Consider the following 23,601-nt stretch of genomic DNA (forward strand, 5'->3'; position numbering starts at 1 on the left):
ATATCAGCATCAGGTCTACAAAGTGATTCTGGCACTTGAGCGATGCTGCCTTTCCAGTATTTATCGAATGATCTGAGCATCTGTCTTGGAAAAAGAATGTCACCTTCTCTAACTCTCAGGCTGTTACTGATTTGTAGAAATAGCTCCACTGTAGTATCTCATGGGTTTGGGAAGGGTGTGAGGAAACTTAACAACAGGTCTGCCCTAAGATAAAGAAGCAGGAGAAGCCAGGAGAACTTCAATAGCTGTATTTATTTGTGAACAAATATCAACAATTCAGCATAGCAGATACATAAGCACGACTATGTTTCCACTAGTTCCCACTCACGTATGGAGGGAACCATACTCATGAGGGCAGAGCAGTTTCTACTAGAGACTCAGTACATTCACCAAGGTAGTTTCTTGCCCTTCCAGTCAACTAAAGTTCCATTGTGCTCATCAGCGAGGTTAGGAAGCACCTGGAGAATCCCTCGCACGCTCTCATCGACAGTCATGACAGCCTGCAAGAGACAAACAGCAGTGAGAAGCACAGCCAATGGCTCTTCTTTGTGGACAGCTGGATTTATCCTCCTACATGTTGGGTGGGAAGGAATCATCATTCATTCATTCATTCAAACATTTATAGCACCAGATTTTGCTCTCAGTTGTCTGACCCCAACGACCAATCTGGCTATAAGAGGATAAGCAGCTAGTCTCACTGGAAAAGGCCCTGCCTGGCTGAGGGCCTGCTCACTCCCCACAAAGTGCCGACCTCCTGCCAGCCTTTGACAATATTGACCACTTTGAGTCCTTTGGTGCACTTTTTCTGTGTCAAGAACTCGACCCTAACTCTACCCCTTTCAACCCTGAATCAGGGTTTAATGTTGGGTGTCTCTGAGTTTTGTACATAATACCTTGGATATATTTGATAATGTATGTATCATGATAAATGGCGCAGCTTTTATCATAGAACCTCACTCACAAGGTCTGTATGGGTGGAAAAATACACTTGTGGCTCCTAGACCACAGTGGAGAACAGAGCAGCCCATGAAAACTGCCAAATCTGGCCAACCTAGCCTACAACAGGCATGGGGAACCACCAATCTGTGAGCCAGACCTAGTCTGCATCACCATTCCATCAGCCCACTGTCTCTTACCTTAGATCCTACCGCATGTAAGCCCTTGACTTCACCTGCTTCTTCTGCCATGACAAACAAGCTCACATTTTACTGCCTGCTGGTCTTTCTGCTCTGGAAAACAACCTACCTGCACTATCTCTCCTTTTCCTCTGTGAGATGATGAAGAGAGAGACTGCCTGGCAGGTGCATTCATGAGCTCAGAGGTTCAACCATGGAATGTATCAGCTCAGCTAGAGCAGTCTCCTTGGAAAAGACCCTCTAGCTGCCATACTCCATGGTATGGCCTTTGAGCCATCTGCTACAGTATGAGTGTGCATGTGTGTGAGAGAGACATTGACTAAAAAAAAAAAGTTGAGTTTTGCCTCTGCTGGTTCCAGCCCTTAACTGGTTTGCATCAAGGGAATGCACCCTAAAAAGGGTTTTCTTCCCCCAGTGATCTAGACAACTGCCTCTCTTATGTGAAAGTAACACACTTTGTGAATACTTCCTGGGAGTGGGGGTGTCTAACAATCTTCAGCAGTTTTGTTTTTGTTATTTAACTATCTTTTAAAGGAGCTCCTCCCAAAAAATTGGTACCCACCTCCTGGGTGCCCATGTCTGTCTTCACCCACCCTGGGTGAACTGCAGTACACAAAATCCCATCCTCTTTGTAAGTCAGAGACTGGCACTTTGTCAGCATGTTGAGAGCAGCCTGAAAGGGAAAGAGAGAGAAAGTGGGTAGCGAACATCATCATGGAAAGGTTAAAGCCCCCGTCTCGGAAGCTGCTGCAAATTATACTTCCCTGATAATTCTGACGAGTATTTGCAAACCTGGGCTTCTTAAAATTCACATATATAGAATGTGATGTGGCCCAGTGTCCTATATTTGCAAAGGAAAACTAGGACAGTGAGCTCCCTTAGATACAGTCACTTATTTGGATAGGGATTGTGTCCAGTAGCAGGGCAGCCAACCTATTACTTGGGTGCAAGAAATGTCACCTACCTTGCTGCAGCGGTAGGCAATTACAGGCTTGGAATAGGTTGCGGGAACTAACTCAATACAGCCTAATAGAGAGGAGATGTTGACAATAGCTGCCTTGCTGCAGCTCAGCCCTTTCTGCGAACTTCCTTGGGCTGCCTTCCTTAACAGAGGCAGAAAAACCTGGAATGAGGAAAGAGAGGGAAGAGAGAAAATAATCCAGGAAAACTCAGTACCCACTTCATTTGCCTTATGTATTTATTCTCGTGTAACAATCTACACTTGTATTATAAGTAATGCCATTTTTACCCCACCTCCCCCCAAAGTGTTCAAGCCATTGTTAATGATTCCTCCCCCATTTTGTTCTACCTCCTTCTTGTGCCCAGAAAAGATGGAACACTGTTGTCTAGACGGTGCACTATTCTGCCATTTTATTCCCAGCAACACTTCATCTTCACTCATTCAAATCCTGCATAAAACTCAGGTGACACAAACTTCTCAGTTTGCACGACGTGTTACATCTGTGGAATCTGGAAAAGGGAGACAGAGCACCTGCAGGCCAAGGAGCTTGATGCTAATTTTTGTGTGGTTCAGCCAGCAGCAGTTCTCGTGCCACTGTGGCTCCAGCACATTTGACATTTGTGGAGACTCCTTCATTAGGCAGTGGATTCAGTATGTCAGTGGTGGCCCCTCCTACCAGAATTTTCAGGAATCGTACATCTCTTTACATTCAGAAACCAGTGAAGAGTACTTTGATTACCCGGACACTCTACTGCCAACTTGAATGCTGCAGTTTGGTAGTTTTAGACCCCAGACTTAATGTAAGGGGAGCTCTTTCAATGGCAACATGCATTACTACACTTGCTTCAAAATATGGTAAGCCAGCCCCACTGCCTTTTGGGTCTCTGCTGTTCCTTCTGCTGTCTGGAGCCCCAAAGCCTGACCCTGACAGCATCCCTGTTAGCACAGTTGTGATGTTTGCATAGGGACTAATAAGTGCTATTGTGAATGGTCATCATGCTTATTTTACATATATTTAGGACAGGCTTGTCCAACTTCCAAGAGACTCTCACTATAAAAAAAACTGGTAGTGATCTACCCACTGGATTGACCAAAGTTGTTGAGTTTTTTGGGGGGGGGTGGGAGGGGTCCCAAGATCTACCACAATCTACCACAGGCAGCACGCGATGTACCAGTAGATTGTGATCTACCTGTTGGCCATCCCTGATTTAGGATATACCTAACTGATGTAGAGACGCAGGTGGCACTGTGGATTAAACCACAGAGCCTAGGGCTTGCAGATCAGAAGGTCGGCGTTTCAAATCCCCGCGATGGGGTGAGCTCCCGTTGCTCGGTCCCTGCTCCTGCCAACCTAGCAGTTCGAAAGCACATCAAAGCGCAAGTAGATAAATAGGTACCGTTCCAGCAGGAAGGTAAACAGCATTTCCATGCATGGCTCTGGTTCACCAGAAGTGGCTTAGTCATGACCCGGAAGCTGTACGCCGGCTCCCTCGGCAAATAAAGCGAGATGAGCACCGCAACCCCAGAGTCGTCCGTTACTGGACCTAATGGTCAGGGGTCCCTTTCCCTTTTAACTAATGTAGCATGCATTTTTTACTTTTAGTGATCTTTTGACCCAACTGTTTACACTCCCGACACCCTTGGATATATTTATCTGGAAAGGGCACTTCATGCATCAGATGAAGTGAATCATTTGACTGCTCCAAGCCTGGCATTTGCACCCCAAGCCCCTGTACCTTGCTCACTAGCAATGGCCCAGTCACATTGGTCTTGTATACATCTTCCATGTCTTCCTCGCTCACAGTGTCTAGCGTCAAGCCTTTCAAAATGCCAGCATTGTTTATTAGCACATTCAGCCCTGTGTCTTTCAGGTGGTCCCCAACAAATGCTGCAGCTTCCGTAATGCTCACAAGATTTGTAGCATCTGCAAAAGCAGAAACAAAAGAGATGGTTAGAAGCAGGAAGAGTTGGGGAGCACTGGGAGCAACTGTGACTGTCCTAACACCACCTACAAAATGCAGGGACAAAGTATGAACTTCAGCTACAGCAATACAAAAGAAAGAATGGTTCTCAAAGTGCTCCCAATAAGTTCATTGTAGTTGTTAATGCCCAACTTCGGGAGGTAATCTAAACTACACAGAATTATACATTTTAAAAAATTGGAAATGGTCTTTAAATATTTTAAAAACACCTTAACAAACACATTTTAGAACAAGAGTGGCCCATGTGGTATTACAACAACACCTGGAGAGCCAACTCCCATCATCCCTGACAACTGGCTGTGCTTTGGGGGCTGATGGGAATTGAGAGTAGCACAGTATTCAGAGGGCAACGCATTGGAGACCCCTGCTTTAGAATAACCAACTAAACCTTGCACCTCTATCTCTAATTCACACCTGTGCAACTCAAAACCATTATTAGTATAAATAAAACCCATTAACGTAAAGCACACAGTGTTAACGAACCCAGTTATATTCGGAACTACAAATATGCTTTTTTAAAAGAAGAAAACTTAGTTGGTGACAACTCTTTATCCTTTCTTGGACAATGAAGCACAAGCCACGGGCTTCTTGATGTTTATTGTCAGAAAAAGTGACACAGCAGTAATCTGCTTTTGATCAGGATCATCATCCTTATTTGAGGGAAGATCAATACATTGTTAGTCAGAGAACCGAGCGCTGTTAGTAACAGACTGGCAAGAAGAAATGGTTTTTCAAGATCCCTTGAAAATGCAAACTCCTGTATATAGTACGTAAACTCGTCTGTCTTCCTGTATGGGCAATATTCTACATTTTCAAAGGAGGCTGGAATTAGGTAAATGGTATTGTTTATTGAATCATATGCATAACAGTACCCTTATTTAATGCTACATAGAATCATAAGGCACTATTTACTTACACTGGTCTTCAGCTTTGTAAAGGATTTCGTGAGAAGGAGTGATTATCTCTTCTCTGATTAGCCTATATCACTGGGTTTATCTTTTAAAAAATCAAGAATGATGCCTGGTGTTCTGCAGCAGCAGGTTAAAACCTCCTGTTCTAATATATGAAGTCTGGAGTACTCATAAAAGGGGTTTATGGCAGTGAGGGGGCACGATTGTGACTATCGTGATGGGACCCTGCACTTCTGAAGTAGCCACTGTACCCCTGACACCAGGTAACAGAATTATGAAGAACTACAAATTGCAGAGGGAGGATCTGCATTAAACTTCCTCCCTCTATAGCAGCCAATGCCATATTCTAGCTAAGATGCAAATGGCTGAAGAAATAGGGCACAGATCTCTAGCTACCAGGATCCAAACCAAGAGGCTATTTCCTCCATCCTTTGGGGAGAAGATGGAATGATGCAAAAGGGTTTGCTGCAAAAGAAGGGAGAGGAGTGAAAGTGAGAGAGTCCCACGAACATATGCTGGCTGTATGAAGGCTAAAAGGTAAGTGGGAGAGAAGGCATACCCAACTTCACCATCACAAGGTTTGGATGACTGGAAGCCAATTTCCTCAGTTCCTGGAAAGACATAAAGAGCAGAACAACAAATATTAAGAAGTAATCAGGTAGGCTGCTGTCGGAATATACACTATTACTTCAGGATATTATTATTTTAAAAAAGAAATACTGAGCATGATCCAGCCACATTTAAGCACTCATTGGAATAAGTGGGAATTAAAACATGTTTAGACTTGTTCTGTCCCTACTGATTCTTCTTGAAGTGGGTCCAAGTGCTCTGACAGGATTGGAAGACTGACGGGCATAGCAATCTTTTGCATTCAAATAAAATACTGATCATGAATATGGTAATTTATTTTGCATTGGCAGCTGGGAGGTCAAGACAAATTTAGTTTAACGTTGACATAATAATGATTTGTGGATAGCCAACCCTTAATGATTTCACACCTTGTTTCATTACAGATTTGCCTTTAATGACGCTATACGTGTGAGACCAGAAGTGAGACTGATCATTATCTAACTCAGTACTGTTTTTCTCAGTATAATACAATAACTCTCTCTCCCTCTATGTGTTTTATATATATATATATATATATATATATATATATATATGGGTTCTAATGAAGATTATAAAATCACGGTCTACTAACAGTGTAGTTGTATGTACATCTTACTCCAAACAAAGCCTCATTAATTTAAATGAGACTTACTCATTGGTGAAGTGTATAACGGATTTCAGCCTAAAAGTGCTCTCCACCCTGGCTGGTTCTTGGCCATTTTCCTTGCTATAAATGCATTCAATCAAAGTCTCATGCCAGTGCTGATGAGACTGAATATTCAAGGTTCAAGGTTCATCTCCAGTTTTCTGCTCAAGCTCAAGGTCTGTACTCCAGAGCACTCAAAACTGATGATTTACTTTATACCCCTCTTCCTGAGTGAGCTCTTAGCTAACCTAGGAGTTTAAAGAAACACAATGAGTAGTGATTTCCTTCGCCTTTGGGGGTGAAAGTTCCTACCTAACACGCGACAGCAATAACTGGTGCAAAATAACTTCCTGACTCCTCCGCTTTGATTCCCAGAAAGTGATACTCTTCCTCCTTCCCTCAATTCCCAGTCACCCGACCAGCCCCAATCTCCACCCGTTTGCTGGGAAATAAACCCTGCTCAATTCAATGGGGCTTCCCACCGACCAAGGCTGCAATGCTGCGCCGGCTTACCGGGGACGAAGCCCCAGGGACCAGAGCGGGACTTGCTTCCGAGAACCCACCTCCCTCCCCAAAGAAGCGGCTCCCAAGCAGCCCATGTTGGGGCTTGAGCCTCTCACCTGCCCGCGCTCCCCGTCCGGAGACCGGCTGCAGGCAAAGAGCCACTGCGGCGCGTTGGGCATCTCCAGGAGCTGGCGAACCAGCTCCAGGCCGATGCCGCGGTTGGCTCCGGTCACCAAGACGCTGCGCGCTCCCAAGCCCTCCATGAGCATCTGCTGCACCGCCGCCCCGGGTCTGCCTCCGACAGAAAACTTGCCTGTGGGGCAACACCCTTCGCACCCGCCACACATCGCCCCCCTGCGGCCGCTTGCGGGAACTGGAGCCTTTCCTCGCAGCCTGATGACTATGATTTTTGATAACAGTGTAAAAGTGCACTTTGCGGAAGGTCTGCCTCTGTGGCAGAGCATCTGCTTTGCACACAGAAGGACCCACGTTCGATCCCCGGCATCCTCGTGTATGGCTGGGAGAGAACCTCTCTGAAATCCTGGAGGACCGCTGCTGCCAGTCAGTGTAGACAATACTGAGCTGGAAGGAGAAACAGTCTGACACACTGTAAGATAGTTTCCTGTATAGGCCCAGCATGGGTGAAACAGCTGCTCATGCCAATATATCATGGGTAGGCAAACTAAGGCCCGGGGCCCGGATCCAGCCCAATCGTCTTCTAAATCTGGCCCGTGGACAGTCCAGGAATCAGCGTGTTTTTACAAGAGTAGAATGTGTCCTTTTATTTAAAATGCATCTCTGGGTTATTTGTGGGGCACAGGAATTTGTTCATTTCGCCCCCCCCCCAAAATATAGTCCACCCCCCCCACAAGATCTGAGGGACAGTGGACCGGCCCCCTGCTGAAAACGTTTGCTGACCCCTGCAATATATCATCTAAGGCTGTTGCTGTTTACTTGGGCTCTAACCTGCTCCCACTGTTAGTGTTTGAAGTTGTAGACAATCGCTATCTTTCCTACTGTAAGTTTGTGAGATATATTTCTGTTCAGTGTGTATTCCTCAAACCAGCTTCTATGGGCACAGCCAAGGGGGGGTGCCGGGGGGGGCAGCTGCCCTCCAATCAATAAAAAAAATACATAGCCAACTCAGGTCCCCCCCCCCAAGAAAAGGCCTGCTTCCCCCCAACAAAAATCCAATTTAAAATGTAACCTACATCTACTTTGAGGTTAAGGTGTGTACATTTGTGACTTCTGTTGCAGGTGTGTAGATGACAGCTTACTGAATAGGAGTTTGGTTTTCCCTCCCCTGCAACACCTCCCAAAAGGTAAGTGAAGACATCCCAGCCCCCTCACTGGACAGCAGTGTTCAAATGCAACTTGAAACACCCCAAGCCCCCCAACCCACCCCCCGAATAGTCTCACTGTTTTAAGCAACCCATGTGTACATAAGCAAAAAGTAGGGGGAAGCATCTTCTAATAATATAAGGCAATATGATCCAACATCCTGCTTGATGCAACCAATGGGGATTTGTATGAAGATCTCCAATAATCGTGATCTCATTCACCTCCTTTGGGAATAGGTTGCATCCATTGTCAAATGGCTCTTAACTGTTTAGGATGTGGGTGGGGGAACTGTTTAGGAAGGAGGAGGACACACCCATCTCGGCAACCTTCCAGAGGGCAAAGAGTATATTCTTGTTAACATGACGTTTTCACAATGGGTTTCATATAAGAACAGTATATCTGGCTTGCTTTTGTTTTGTTTTTTAAAAAATAAGACTCAAAATGTGTCTTCTTTTAATCAGTGAACCCAACCCCCTTACACTAAACGTTTTTATCTTATACAATGATGTCATTGTAATCAATCAATTTAATCTTTCCAATCTTTAGCTTCAATTCATATTTTAAAAGTTGTTGTGTGCTGGATATAATTCGTGTGATTCAATCTATGTTATAGCCAAGTATATAAAATAGTTCATAACTCATTTTGATACCATGCACCCTGAACAAATGGACACTTCATAATCATATCTAAACCTCCCCCATGCTCCTATGCTCCTCACCATCTCCAGACCTCACTGTTTAAGAGATCACCATTTTACAACAGCACAACCTGGAGGCAAAACCTTTTTTAAGATGAATTGGTGAATGTTCCCTAAATGTAGTAGAGAGAGATGCTGTTAACAGGAATAAAAAGAAGTGAACAGAGAAACCTTCTTAACTAGAGACCAGAGGCAACCTCCCATTCACCCTACAAGCAGTAAACATATATATTACAATTAATAAAACTGCCATTTTGCAGACAAAAGCTCAGCAGAGAATACAAGTATTAGTCCAAAATAACAAAGTATATTTTAACATCTGATTCTAACAAGGGCATTGCAATTTTCAGTTTTCATTTTACATTTCTTTTTCTTTTCTTGTCTTTTGGAGTGTTAAGTCTCCAGTCAAAAATATCTGCAGCCTCATCTTGTTCTTAGCAGCATGTGTCATGGAAGACCACAGCATAAAAGGAAATCCACATTTGTATCTGATGTTAGCCTCACTAAGTTTAGCTGTGCAGAAATACAGTGGATGTCTTTTTTGCAGTCATAGATTTCAAGTTTTGATAAAGTTCAATCTATGTCCCCTTCAGCTTCATCTGGTCAATTTGCCTAGTCAGTTTCAAGATGTTCCTTTATAGCACTGTTTGTGAATGAATGATTATGTCCTATGAGGGAAATCCTTATTTAGGCTTTGGGGCTAGGGCTCAATGGGTATGTTCAATTTGATCTACAGTGAGACGAATTTCAGGGAATTGTTTAGAGAACCAATCTGCTGAAAAGCCCATCATATTTTGTTTCTCCAGACCTTCTTCATCCCATCTGGCCTTCAAATTTGGTCTCAGATCTGTTTTCCAGTTACTCAAGCTGGGCATCTATTTAATATATAGCCTCTTCCATTTAAAAAAAGACTTTTTTGGACTTCATGAACATATTAAATGCTTCAGAAGTTCTTTTATCTTTCCTGTCAGTTCTGTCACTTTTTCTTCCAAAGATAAGTCATATTTAATTTCTATTTTGAGATTTTTTTTACTAGAAATAGCTGCAAAGTGAACTTAGAGAGAAGCTCTTGGCTATCTTTTGACAGTTTTCTGTATTTTTGGTGCCATTGCTAGGTCACTGTCAAATCTTTCAATGAAACAATCAGACTCTGTTTGTCCTTTCTTTAAAATAAGTCTCAAGGCTCATTTCTTTAGAATTTAAATAGTATCTTGCATATCCTAGAACAAGTCAACTTTCTTTTCTTTTCTTTTCTTTTCTCTCTCTTTTGTTCTGTTAGGCTGTGAAGAGTGAAGTCTGGGCAATTGTCCCCATTGATTCTAAATCTGAGAAAGTGGGGTAGCCTGTGTTACACGTTTCTCAAAGAAGCCTAAATCCAACCATCTTTCACCAGTCCTGTAAAACCCTACTATACACACATGATTAAATATTTGCCACTCCACTGGTGGCCATAGCAACACCGTTCAAACCACCAATCTTAAAGGCAAACATTGACATTTTATACCTGTAATTATGATGGAAGTAGAAATCAGATTAGCAGCAGAATCTTGCGCATGTCCGCTGAGAAGCAAGTCCTACTGAGTTCAGTGGTGCTTAAGTTATGCCTCAGCAAGTGGTTATAAAATTGCATCCATAGTCTCTTTTCATTATCCAAGACTGCAGTTAGCTTTTGGTTTTATGTCTTATTTTGTTTTTCATTTGTTTGTCTGTTTGTTACTGGAGTGGGGAGTCAATGCATCACATCTCTGGTGCATGTACACATAATGCGCACAAACCACTAAGGCACCTTGCAGTGTACACATTGCTGTTTCACAACCTGCATTTGCTGGGGTATACATTTTAAATCATTAGCCTCTTGGAGGACATTCAGTTTTTCTAGTACTGTTTGGTCTTCTTCAAGTTGGTGCCTTCCAGGTGGTTTGGAGTCCAGCTCTCAGCAGCCCCAATCAGCACAGTCAGGCACCTGCAGGGCAACGCTTGGCAAAGGCTGTTCTTCTTATAGATATTTAACAGCTCCCCTGGGTGTAATAGTTTTGCCTCCTCATACTGTTCATGCTACAGAATGGTCCCTACTTCTGCATCACATGCTAAAGGACCATTTGGGGCTGTTTTCTGGGCTGTAGGCTTTGTGTTACATCTGTTGCAGGCATCCTGCTCTTCTTCCAAGACAACATGCTTTGATCCACATGATAATCCTGGAAACTAGTCAATGCCAAGAGAGTCTAGCCTTAAAGGCTCAGTGGGCATTTAATCCTAGGATTCCTTGATCCCAGTTCAACTCTCTGTCCAGTGCTGAAATAATGCAGGAAAACAGAAGTGAGTGTGTACAAGCCCTATTTGGCCAAATCAGAGTCCTGTGTAGCCTTCTCAAGAGAGGGGCTGAAGGGACTGTCAGAAAATATAATGGGGGCAGGCCCATTCTGCACCACCTGTAATTCAAGGATGGATTATGTCCACTGCACTGCAATGTCTCTTATGTATTTTGTATGCTTGAGTTACAGGGAGTGGATTTGTTAAAGTAGGAGTAGGGAGCAGGATCTGGCCAGCAGGGCAGGATCCTGTGTTCCCTCACTCCCTGCACGTCATGTTGACGGGTGAGTGGGAGGGTTCTGGTAATGCATACAAGGTAAGTTGAAGAGAGGCAAGGCAAGAGTTCAGGACGCAAATAGCATTAAGCTGGAGGCTAAAATGTCGCTCCAGAAATAGGTAACCCCAGAATGAGCGTTAAACAGAGCTACAGCTCCACCTGGGTGGCCAACTCTGCCTTTAATGAGAGAAACCTCTTCACTTAAAGGGTGACAAACCATAGACTCTTGATGGTGAAGAGGGATAGTGGTTCTGTTGGGCCTTCTGGTTTGGAGTCAGATGGGGGCAACGCAACCTTTTTGGCTAGAGAGATGCTGACAAAATGGGCTCCTGTTCTGTTGTTGCTTACAGTTGAGCAGGGACATTGAGGGCTGGCCCTGAAAAGTACCTCTCCAATCTGATGCCTCTTCCAAATGCATGGATTCATTTCCTCAAAGATGAGGAGTTGAACCACCGGATCATTACATCAGGAGGGAGTCTTACACCTATCTCATTCCTGGGGGCAACAACTGCCTATTCCTGAAGTAAAGCATTGATAACACCCTGGACCAAACTGTTCAGAGTAGGACTTCCGGAGGCGGCGCCATCGGCAATGGCGGATTCCCTCTAGTCTTGAGGGAGTAGCTCCACAGAAATCGGGTCTCGCCGCTACGGCGAAGCGGGGACCCTCTCGAAAATCACAGGCGGGTGAAGCCTGTGACCGTGGGACTCGGCGGGCACCCTTAGCGCCCCCCCAATCTGCGAGGGAACCCTGGAAAGAGTTCCGGAGCGAAGCGGGGAGTCTGGCGTGGTGCTGAGAGTCAACTGCTTCTTCCGTGGAGTGAAGCCGCGCAGCTGTTGCCAGAGAGCGCCGACCTTTTTCCTGTGACAATTCGGCTAAGAAACAACTACCCCTGAGTAGGTTAAGTCTGAAGATCGGGGAACTTAAGGAAAAAAAGGATTAATTCGGCACTGAAGCGGGAAGGTGTAAACAGGAAGTCCGCCTTCCTTTTATGTAAATAGATCAAAGCAAAGACTGACAAAGCAAAGAGCCTGAAATATGCGTTGAAAAAGACTCAAATCTTACATCAATAAAAAGAGAACTCCCTCCCTGTGGTGCGGGAGAGGGGAGGGAGAAGGGGAAGTATCTTCTGCCCGCAAAAGAAGAGAGAAAGGGAACTAAGACCATCACTTAATGCCTGGGAACGGACTGTCAAGGGACATTGAAACTGCCATATTGGGAAACGCGCTGTCAAAGGATAGTGCAACTTTTTGACAGCTAGCTCTGTAAGAGGGATACTTTGATTCTGAAAAGTTCCACTTGACTTGAAACTGTTGCTCTTTTTGGCTAAAGGGGGGATTTTTGAAAGTTGGAATAGCTATTTTATCGTTACAAATTGGAACTGCTATTGTGTCCCCCTAGAGGAACTTTGAAATTGCTACAATTGGCCAGGAAATTTTCCACTCTAAACTGGCCATACTAAAGGGGAATTTTCCACCACAAACAAGTAATCGTGGGACTGACCTTGATCCTTAGAGAAAGTGGTATGGCAGACTTGACTCAGGAAAAAACAACAAGATCTGGTAAAATTAGACTGCAGCAGCGTAGACCGTCAGCACCCGGCCTCCCTGCCCCACCAGGGGAAGATTCAGCCCAGGTGGCGTCTAAAGGAATGGCAGCTGAAGGGGGCTTAGCTTCAGCTTTAGATAAAATTTTTGAATCTTTGGAAAAGTTGAGCAAACAAGTGGATGAAGCGACAACTAAAATTGACCAAAACACCATAAGCATCAATAACTTGGGGCAGAAGGTGAACTCAAATACAGAATCTATTGAGAAACTGCTGCAGGAATCTACTTCGAATTGAAAAACAGCTGAAGAAGCTAAGCAAAAAGCATTGGCTGTGGAGGAAAAGATAGAGGAAAAGATACCACCGATATGTAGGCAGTTGGAGGACCATAAGTCATTGCTGTCTATGATCGAATTAAAAGAAAAACAGATAAATCTAAGGATCAGGGCTGTACCTGAACTTGAGAAAGACAACTTGAGTGATTTTCTTACGCAGGAATTTACAGACTTTTGGGACTTAGACCCAGACAAGTTAGACTTCAAGATAGTAAGTGCTTTCAGACTTGGAAGAGGGGGGGAGAAAGAACAGGGTGAGACACTGTTTGATTACCCTCCGATCAAGAGAGGAGAGAGACAGAATATTGAGCCTGCACTTCCAGAAAACCTTGGAAATAAAGGAATCGAGAGTGGAGATATTTAAGGATATCCCTAAACATCTTTTGGATCTCAGGTCCAACTACGGAGACTTGGTGGCCCTGCTAAGAGCAAATAGAACCATTTTTAGGTGGGAATTCCCTCAAGGCCTATCTTTTACTTTTAAAGGGAAAAAGTTCAAAATAAGATCAGTGGAAGACAAAGAAAAATTTCTGAAAGATCACAAAGAAGATTTGCAAAAAGAAACTGAAAAAGAGCCAAGAGCTTTAAAACCAGGAATACAGGACATAGTATCACTACCTTTGGGATTGGACAAGTTAGAGAAGGTGATACCACCAACAGAACAAGAACAATTACTTGGTGCAGTTGGAGGAAAAGTAAAATAAATACACCATGTCCCTGCAACTATTAAGTTGGAATATTCATGGATTTAATTCCCCGGAGAAAAGGAAAAAAGTCTTTCATTTATTGAAAAAGGAACAATTGGACTTGATTTGTTTGCAGGAAACACATGTGATAAGGCTCCATAGGAAAGTATTGATTAATAAAAGATTAGGTCAGGAGTTTATTTCATCGGACAAGGTTAAAAAGAGAGGAGTTGTAATTTACGCGAAAGAGAGCCTATCACCGAAATTTATTTTTAAAGATGACCAAGGAAGATATGTGGCAATTGAAATCCAAACACAAGGAGAAAAATTTCTGATAGTAGGAGTATATGCACCAAATGAGGGGAAATCTGAATTTTTTAAGAAGTTGCATGAGACATTGTTAGACTATATGGATTACAACATTATCATGATGGGAGATATGAATGGAGTGGTATCCACAAACATGGACAAGTCGCAGAGACAGGTAGTTACCAAAGATGGTAGACTACCAAAAACTTTTTTTGAGATGACTGACAATATGGATTTGATTGACATTTGGAGAATAAAGAATCCCTTGGCTAGGGAGGGAACCTTCTTCTCTGAAGCCAAAATGACATGGACAAGAATTGACCAAATCTGGATTACTAGAGGACTGGCACCTAAGATTCGAAAAGTGGAAATTTGCCCTAAAACCTGCTCCGACCATAATGCTGTGAAAATGGAGATGAAATTAACACCTACCGGCTCTTTCAGATGGAGGATGAATGACACCTTGTTTAGAGATCAAGAAATTACTAAGAAGGCCCAAAAAACCTTGAGAGATTACTTTGAGATAAATATGAACACCACCATTGAAAAAAGAGTAATCTGGGACGCAAGCAAAGCAGTTATGAGAGGGTTTCTAATTCAACAGAATGCAATAAAGAAGAGAACTCAAAATGACCAAAAAGATAAAATTTTGGAAAAAATAAAAGAGGGGGAGAAGAAACTGAGAGCGAAACCAAAATCACAAGAGATTCTGAGAGAAATAAAGTTATACCAAGTTCAATATATGAAGATGATGAATCAGGAAATAGAATGGAAAATTAAACAGATGAAACAAAGGACATTTGAATCGGCTAATAAATGTGGAAAACTGTTAGCTTGGCAAATGAAAAAAAGACAAAAACTTAACACCATTACCAACTTGGAAGTGGAAGGAAAGAACATCCAGAATCCAGTGGAAATTAGAAAATGCTTCCAGAGGTACTTTAAACAGCTATATACACAAGGGCCACAGAAAGAGTGTGATTTAGACAATTTTTTAAAAACAAATGGACTTCAAAAAATCTCCCAAGAAAATAAGTTAATGTTGAACTACAAAATAACAGAACAGGAGGTGGAAGGTGCCATTCAGAACATGCAGTTGGGCAAATCTCCAGGGCCAGATGGCTTAACCTCAAGATATTATAGGTCCATGAAGGATTGGATAATTCAACCATTAAAGGAGGTTTGCAATGAAATTTTGGAGGGGAAAAAAGCACCAGAGTCGTGGAAGGAAGCTTATATTACTCTAATACCGAAAAATGAGTCTGAAAAGACACAACTTAAGAACTACCGCCCCATATCCCTGCTTAATGTGGATTATAAAATTTTTGCAGACATTTTGGCTAAAAGGTTAAAAAAAGTATTAGTGGAGGAGATACATAAAGACCAAGCTGGCTTTCTCCCGGGTAGACACTTGTCTGACAATACGAGGAATATAATCAACATTTTGGAGATGCTACAAGTGAATATTAATACTAAAGCTGTTTTAATTTTTGTAGATGCGGAGAAAGCCTTTGATAATATTTATTGGAGTTTCATGAAGAAAAATCTTCAGGGGATGGGGGTTGGTCAAGGGTTTGAAAATGGTATAAGTGCAATTTACTCAGAACAAAAAGCCAAACTAATAGTTAACAATGTGGTGACAGAGGAATTTAAGATAGAGAAAGGGACACGACAAGGCTGCCCAATTTCCCCATTGCTGTTTATTTCGGTCCTGGAGGTTTTGCTAACTATGATCAGAAGGGACCGTCTGATTAAAGGTATACAGGTCGGAGCTAAACAGTACAAATTGAAAGCTTTTGCAGATGATTTAGTATTGACGTTACAGGAGCCATAATCTAGTACTAAAAGAGTATTAGAATTGATTCATGAATTTGGTCATGTGGCAGGATTTAAGTTGAACAAGTTAAAAACTAAGGTGCTTGAGAAAAATTTAACACCGATTGAGAAAGAGAGGTTTCAGAAGGAGACAGGTTTAACATTGGTTAAGAAAGTAAAATACTTGGGGGTTAACATGACTGCTAAGAATTTAAACCTATTTAAAGACAATTATGAGAAATGTTGGTCAGAAGTGAAAAAGGATTTAGAGATATGGTCAAACCTGAAGCTTTCCTTGTTAGGTCGAATTGCTGTTATAAAGATGAATGTATTGCCAAGAATGTTATTTCTGTTTCAATCATTGCAAATCTTGGACAAAATGGACTGTTTCAAGAAGTGGCAGAGAGACATTTCTAGATTTGTCTGGCAGGGCAAGAAGCCCAGAATAAAATTTAAAATATTAACCGATGCAAAGGATAGAGGTGGATTTGCCCTGCCAGATCTTAAACTTTATTATGAATCAGCAGCATTCTGCTGGTTGAAAGAATGGCTGCTTCTTGAGAACACAGACATTTTGGATTTAGAAGGTTTTAATAATGTTTTTGGGTGGCATGCATATTTGTGGTATGACAAGGTTAAAGCACAGAAAGCATTTAAAAACCATATTGTCAGGAAAGCATTGTTAAATGTCTGGATAAGATATAAGGACTTACTTGAAAACAAAACCCCAAGGTGGTTGTCACCGATGGAAGCAAAGGCTCAGAAAAGGCTCAATATGGAGGCCAAATGGCCGAAATATTGGGAAATTTTGGAACAAGAAGGAGACAAATTGAAATTGCAGAGTTTTGAGAAATTAAAAGACAAAGTGCGAGACTGGCTTCATTATTATCAGATAATGGAGGCATATAATTTGGATAAGAAAATTGGCTTCCAGGTGGAAAAATCTAAATTGGAAACAGAACTGTTAGAACCCAAAACTAAGATTTTGTCAAAAATGTATAACTTGCTGTTGAAATGGAATACTCAGGATGAAACTGTGAAATCTGCTATGATTAAATGGGCACAAGATCTTGGACATAATATTATGTTTGCTGACTGGGAACAGTTGTGGACCACAGGTATGAAATTTATGGCATGTAATGCCTTAAGAGAGAATATTATGAAAATGATATACAGGTGGTACATGACACCAGTCAAGCTTGCAAAAATCTACCATTCGCCCGATAATAAATGTTGGAAATGTAAAGAAAATGAAGGTACATTCTTTCACCTTTGGTGGACGTGCCCAAGGATCAAGGCTTTCTGGGAGATGATATATAACGAATTGAAAAAGGTATTTAAATATACCTTCTTGAAGAAACCAGAGGCCTTTCTCCTGGGCATAGTCGGCCAATTGGTGCCAAAGAAGGACAGAACTTTTTAAATGTATGCTACTACAGCAGCAAGAATTCTCATTGCAAAGTATTGGAAGACACAAGATCTACCCACCTTGGAAGAATGGCAGATGAAGGTGATGGACTATATGGAATTGGCGGAAATGACTGGCAGAATCCGAGATCAGGGAGAAGAGTCGTGGAAGAAGATTGGAAAAAGTTTAAAGACTATTTACAGAAATATTGCAAAATTAATGAATGTTAGAATGATGTCGGATAGAAACTAAGTGGTCTTTAGCCGAAATGTTATAAGGGATTATGAAACAAATGGTTTATTAATAGGTAAAAATCTAAAACTACAAATATTTTATGATTAACGATTAGGATACATAAAGAGGGGAGGGATTTGTTGAACTAATAACTGAATTGGAATACAAAAAAGGGAGGTGTGAGGAGGTCCTGGAAATAAGCAAATGAAGGCTAAGTAACGGAAGGAAGGAATTGTTTTTAACTGTTTTTATTTTGTATTTTTCTTTTTTTTCTTTTTTTGTCTTGTAATATTCTGAAAATCTTAATAAATATCTTATATAAAAAAACAAACAAACTGTTCAGAGTAATCCACCTGGTAAACAGTCAAGTGCTCACATGGTTGGCTGAACACTTCCAACATTGCATGCATCTTATAGCTGGTACACTAAATCTCCAAGTGGGTGCTTGGGTAAACAATCTCAAAGGCAACAACTGAACTTTTATATCTCATTAAAAAGGAACAAAAGATGGAGGCAGATTAACCTGGGTCCCTTGCCAGTCTAAAAAACCAGTTCCCAAACTCCTTTTCCACTTCAGAAGTAATTTAATCTATGAGTACTTTGGCATAAATAAGCGAGCAATGTAAGTCAAAAGTGCTAAACACTTATGCCCAATGATTATAACACTCCTTTTTCCTTCTTAAGATAGTCTTATATGCACGTCAGTGCATTAATTTGATCATCAGATTTCTCTGTCCTTAAAGATCTAGCAGCATTTACCAATGGCTTTTTGCTTCTTCAGCATTCTGCATCAAACTAAGTTTGTGTGAGAAATTTTGTTTTTTCTGATATCCAGGTTTTATGAAGCATGGCCTTAGGTTTTCTAGAATATATAAAATATAAACTAGTTACTTTTCTTATTTATGAGTTAGCTTAATCATGGTCTGATTTCCTAAAATCTGCCTTATTTTACCTGCCACAGGTAATGTCCATCTAATATGTCTTCCCCAATGCAGACACCTTGCATAGGATGTGTGGCAGTGTACTGTTTGCTGCTCTTTATGTAGCCTACCTATACCACCCATGAAAGGTGATTACTATTTGCCTGGTCTTCTAAATAGAAAGATTGAACTTTTGAAATATATAAAAATTCTCAGCACTCAGAACTCCCTTGATCATTTAAAACTTTGTTGGTTCAAACAATTAGAGCATTTTTTTTTATCTGCCTTCAGCCCTTTAAGGATTGTCTCTTCTTAAAACTAGAACGTAGCTCACACACCAGATGTAAATTTCAACTGGCAGACAGAGAAACCTCTCTCTGTTCCAAATTATAACCATTTCAAAGATAATTAGAGAAAGGGAAGCTTTTGTGCAACCAAAGCCCATCAGTGTTCTCACATGGCTTTGGGGCAAGATTTTGATTCCTCTGGTCTAAGTCGCTCAGATTCCCAGGAGCTGACAGCTTCTCAGTCTCCTGACTTAGAAAATGGCTTTTTCAGAGCATCAGAGGCCAATCTCCTGTTCACTCTTATCTCTAGTGTGAATTTGATAGCCAAGATTTATGCATGGCTATCATCAATCACCGCTTAATTATGTCCATTGGCGACTTGCCAGGGTTAGTGTTTCCTTCAAGAATAAGGCACAATGGAGGCTATAATGTATTTAAGTTATGTGGTTTGTTTACACATATATACAACCTGGAGCTTTCAGTGGAGGGGCTCATAGCACCAGCACCCCAAAACGTGCCAGCTTATTCCATAGTAGCAGCAACAATGAGTCCAGCACCATTCTTTCTCTAACTTGCACTGTAGGGCACAACTCAGAATAATGGTTCGTCTCTGCTTACTGGTTGCATCACTCTTAACTCCAATCCTTTTCCTGACCCCTTGCCTAAGTTCTGGTCTCTTTTATATCCCAGAAGAGGGCCCCTCATTTGATGTGCTAAAGCTCGTTACCTCAAAAAGGACCAGCTTTTTACACTTATTCACACTTAGCCCTTGAGAGAGGGAGGAAATCCACACATTTGCAAATGAGATTCATCTCCAGTCACCTCACTAAGAATTCTGTCTGACTTCATTAAAACTTGTTGATTTGGCTAAGGTTACAAGGTCTAATACACAACCCAGGGAGTGTGCCTAGGTTAATTATCTCTTCACATATGCTAATTCCAGGGAGATTAACGGTGGCTAATCCACATCTTAAATACACATGAGTCTGACTATTACCGGTCCTAACATACCAGTTCGAATAAAATCCTAAAAATTTATTAAACCCAAGCATTTAGCCCCCACAGATCTAGAACAATCTATACACTTATATGAAAGCTTCTTAGATGTAAGCATAAGAACTCATATGTGATACTTACAGGGGTTTTGGGGCTGTTTTAGGTATTACATACCTTAGTTCAGGATGCTTGACCCGAGTGGAAATTGCCCATTAGTTATATACCTTAAACCAGGCTTCCTCAACCTTGGCCCTCCAGATGTTTTTGGCCTACAACTCCCATGATCCCTAGCTAGCAGGACCAGTGGTCAGCGATGATGGGAATTGTAGTCTTAAAAACATCTGGAGGGCCGAGGTTGAGGAAGCCTGCCTTAAACAGAAGCCTACTAAGAGCATGTGTTGATGTTTTGTTTAAAATTCTAAATTTTAGTTTCCTGTGACGGAGAAGATAAGAGCACATTCTGTGGTTCAAAACATGTGAAGGAGATAACTGATGTGGTTAGAACAGGTGCAAAGCATGCCATAGAGAACATTCTGTGGTTGTGAAGATAGGTCAGAGAGTTAACATGTCTTGTGCTCAGGCAGAATAATTGAAAACCAGATATACTGTGGAAATTTTAAGGATTTCTTCTGATTTTAGGGGTTATATATGATTAGCCACCTGTATTGCCAGATTTTGCACAAATAATTACAAGGGGTGTATAGGGGACGAGTAGGAACTCTGGTGGCTCCCACCCTATGACGACATACAAAAGCATACCTTCAAGTCTACTTTGGGGGTGAAGGATTGTTACAAATCTAGAGTTAGAAATTCGCAATGTGGTAGCATTTAGATAATATTTGGGACATGGATGGGAAATTACAGGTTGCAGCAGTTCTCCTGAACTGGGTTTAGCCTATGCAAATTAGCCTGCCCAGACTAGCTGACTGCGAGCTAATATGAAACAATGTCATCAACACATAAACTAAACATCCTTGGGTCTAGGCAAAACAGAGTTGTCATGGTTCCTGCGGACAGAGAAAGGTTTGTGATTGAAAAAACGTCAGAAGCAAGCTGTGCCGACGGGGGAAAGTGTCATTTTACAGAGAAGCTTAGAACAAGGAGTTCTGGGAAAGCGTGTTCTCCTTCATGGAGAGCACGTGTTGCGGTGGGGTCTGCCGAGCCACCCCTCTGTTACCAGGCAGGGTCTCTAAAGATGGCCTGGGGCAGCGATTGGTTCACTGGGTTGCTTGGGTAAAAGTTATGTTGCAATTTTGGTGGGAGGGGTAAAATGTTTAAATACTCTGCACACAGCCTGGAGCTTTCTCTTTGCTGTGTGCAACGGATCACCCGCCCACCCGCCCTTGAGTAAGGGGTTGTTGCATTGACCTTGCTATGCCTGTCATGGGGTCATCTGCCATTGGGGCAGGGACCTGGTAGGAATTTTGTCCATCTGGCTGATTGGCTGGGCCTTTTGGTTTATGCCTACTTCATAGCAAATCGTCACAACTTGTAAGGTTGCAGTTAGGCATTGGTTATAAATTGGTGGAGGAGGGGTTAGGATAGGCTGGGCCTGCCCCTCCATGGTTGCTGCGGAAAGGGAATTCCGTTAAAGGAATCCTGGGGCTTGCCATCTTTTCATCCAATCCCTGGAATGGGACTAGGGCCGGCAAGCCTTCAGGGAGCATGCGGGTGAGAATTGAGGGTCTGTGACTCAGCTCCATTTCTCCCCGACTTGTTTTCCCACACTGGCTTTCGGTGGTGCCCGGAAGTCAGTTCTGTCCCCAGGCGGGGGGACAGATAGTCTTAACCAATGCCTAAACAACCACTCACGGTTTTGTATTTAAATAAAGTTGTGGCCAAAATTATGCCAAAAACCTTAAACAAAAATTAAGTGTGCGTTGTGAGTTATTTGGGGGGTGGCTTGGGGACCTTGACACGCAACGAGGAGGAGGAGATAGGTAGCACTCCAAGTGGGGACTGAGGGGCAGAATATTGGCAGGCTGGAGACGCGAACCTGGTTCCCCAGATTACGAGACTACCGCTCTTAACCACTACACCACAGTGGAAGAGTCAGTAGCCTTTGTATTTGCCCATCATAACATGAGAACCCCCCCCCCCCACGTGGGTCATCGTATAATTTCAGAAATGTAGAAAATAAAATTTCAGAATTAAAATAGAAACTTTTCTTTCATGACTCAGGAGATGGTTTGCATAGGATGGGATTGTGGTATATGTGTGTGGCAGGGGACTCAAATTACAATACTTTTACCCCCCCCCCCAAAAAAGCCCTATGACACAACCCATCATAATATTGGGAGGGACAATGGGTTTGGTTTTCTTTGGAAGAGAGATCACTGGAGTCTCAGTGCATTTTTTAAAAAAGTACTTACCCATGAACAAGTTGTTATTTTCTCACGCAGATCGAACTTACAACGTCCCAGCGAAGGTGGAGTGGGAAAGATGCCAGCTTCAATTTTCTCTTCCAATGAGCCAACAGTGACTGCTTTTGAGCAATGAGCCAACAATCTCCTCCCTAACAAAAGGAAGTTTATACAATGCAATGTGATCGTATATCATTTTTGCATTGAGATACCAGCCCATAATCCTTTACATTAAACCTTGACAACTTTGCTCAAAATTGCGAACCAGCTTCAATCCTGATCTCTCCAGCTTCTTTGCACCTGTCAGGTCCTGGCTTTGAAATGTTCTTGCTCTTCCAGAAGTGGTGTCTAGGTGCCATTTCACACACCACACTCAGTTGGCAGCTGTAGCCATGATTCATATACTCATAGTGTATATTTTAAAGCATTTTGGAAGTCTATTTCAAAATGTAGTAGAACTACTATGCCAACCCTAAAAAGCTGCAGCTGGACACAACAGGAGACATTAACCTCTGCTCTGTCCAAAAGGCATCCAGGAAGCCAACACCAAAGGACTTCCTTCCTTCCTTCAGCAGTGGGCACATAAGGGATTTTGAGAAAGTGCCAGTGCTGTAGGCATGCCCTTTATCAAGCGGGGAAAGACACCTACATCAGCCACCTCTGCTCTTTTCACCTCTCCTTCCCAAAGTGTGGTCCACAGACCAGGAGTGCTCCATTACCTTCATTCAGGTGGCCTGTGGTGTGTCTGCATGAGCACAGTTAAAAACCATACAGCTGCTAACACACCTGCATTACAATTGCTACAACAGGCAGAATAATCATTAAGTGGTCCTCCAAGACCCCCAGCAATTTTCAAGAGGCCAGTGCAGTGGGAAAGTTGGGAGATCACTGCCTTATATGGTGCATAAACTTGTACTACCCTACCATTTGAATAAGTGATAAGCAAGCAGGGTTCAATTTTCCCCAAAGCCTGTTATCATTTCATCACCCTTCCCTTATTCTAATCATGTTAACCAAGTAAAAGAGTCCCATAGTCTCAAAAGCCTATCTTGCATAGAGGGTGGGTCAAACTTACTTGTGGACCCAGTGCCCCTTCCGCCTGAGAATGCAGCGCTGCAAGCCTCAGACTGAGAGGACTCCATCATAGATACCCCACCAAGACCAGGGTCTCTCCTGCCCCTTATCTGATCTTGCTCTCCTTCAGTTCTTTTACACAAAGGCATTCCTGTCCCTCAATGTCTCGTCAGCAGTTATATAATCCTGGTTGGAGAAGCTGAGGGCTAGATTTACCATTCGGGTTGGGTTGGCGAAGACCTTAGTCAGTTTG

General features: G+C 42.4%; 1 protein-coding gene and 1 long non-coding RNA gene across 4 annotated transcripts; one reads left to right on the forward strand and one right to left on the reverse strand.

Moving 5' to 3' along the window:
- Nucleotides 1-233: 233 nt before the first annotated feature.
- On the reverse strand, nucleotides 234-23,497 carry LOC308483962 (C-signal-like; the record flags this gene model as incomplete). Of its 3 annotated transcripts, XM_081018377.1 has the most annotated exons (8): nucleotides 234-500; nucleotides 1,699-1,809; nucleotides 2,101-2,259; nucleotides 3,834-4,021; nucleotides 5,550-5,601; nucleotides 7,239-7,331; nucleotides 22,284-22,426; nucleotides 23,350-23,497. In XM_081018377.1, the coding sequence occupies 8 exons, from the start codon at nucleotides 23,495-23,497 to the stop codon at nucleotides 387-389; spliced, it is 1,008 nt and encodes a 335-aa protein (XP_080874503.1). In that variant the 3' UTR covers nucleotides 234-386. The 3 variants fall into 3 exon arrangements, with proteins under 3 accessions (XP_080874503.1, XP_080874504.1, XP_080874505.1); XM_081018378.1 differs by lacking the exon at nucleotides 7,239-7,331; XM_081018379.1 differs by lacking the exons at nucleotides 7,239-7,331; nucleotides 22,284-22,426; nucleotides 23,350-23,497 and adding an exon at nucleotides 6,866-7,108.
- On the forward strand, nucleotides 21,013-22,531 carry LOC308483977. The gene is made up of 2 exons (XR_013989849.1): nucleotides 21,013-21,144; nucleotides 22,314-22,531. It is a non-coding gene; the product is annotated as an uncharacterized lncRNA (long non-coding RNA).
- Nucleotides 23,498-23,601: the final 104 nt, after the last annotated feature.

Source organism: Podarcis pityusensis (genome assembly GCF_964106645.2).
Source record: "Podarcis pityusensis genome assembly, chromosome: 8".
In the NCBI taxonomy this organism is placed as follows: domain Eukaryota; kingdom Metazoa; phylum Chordata; class Lepidosauria; order Squamata; family Lacertidae; genus Podarcis; species Podarcis pityusensis.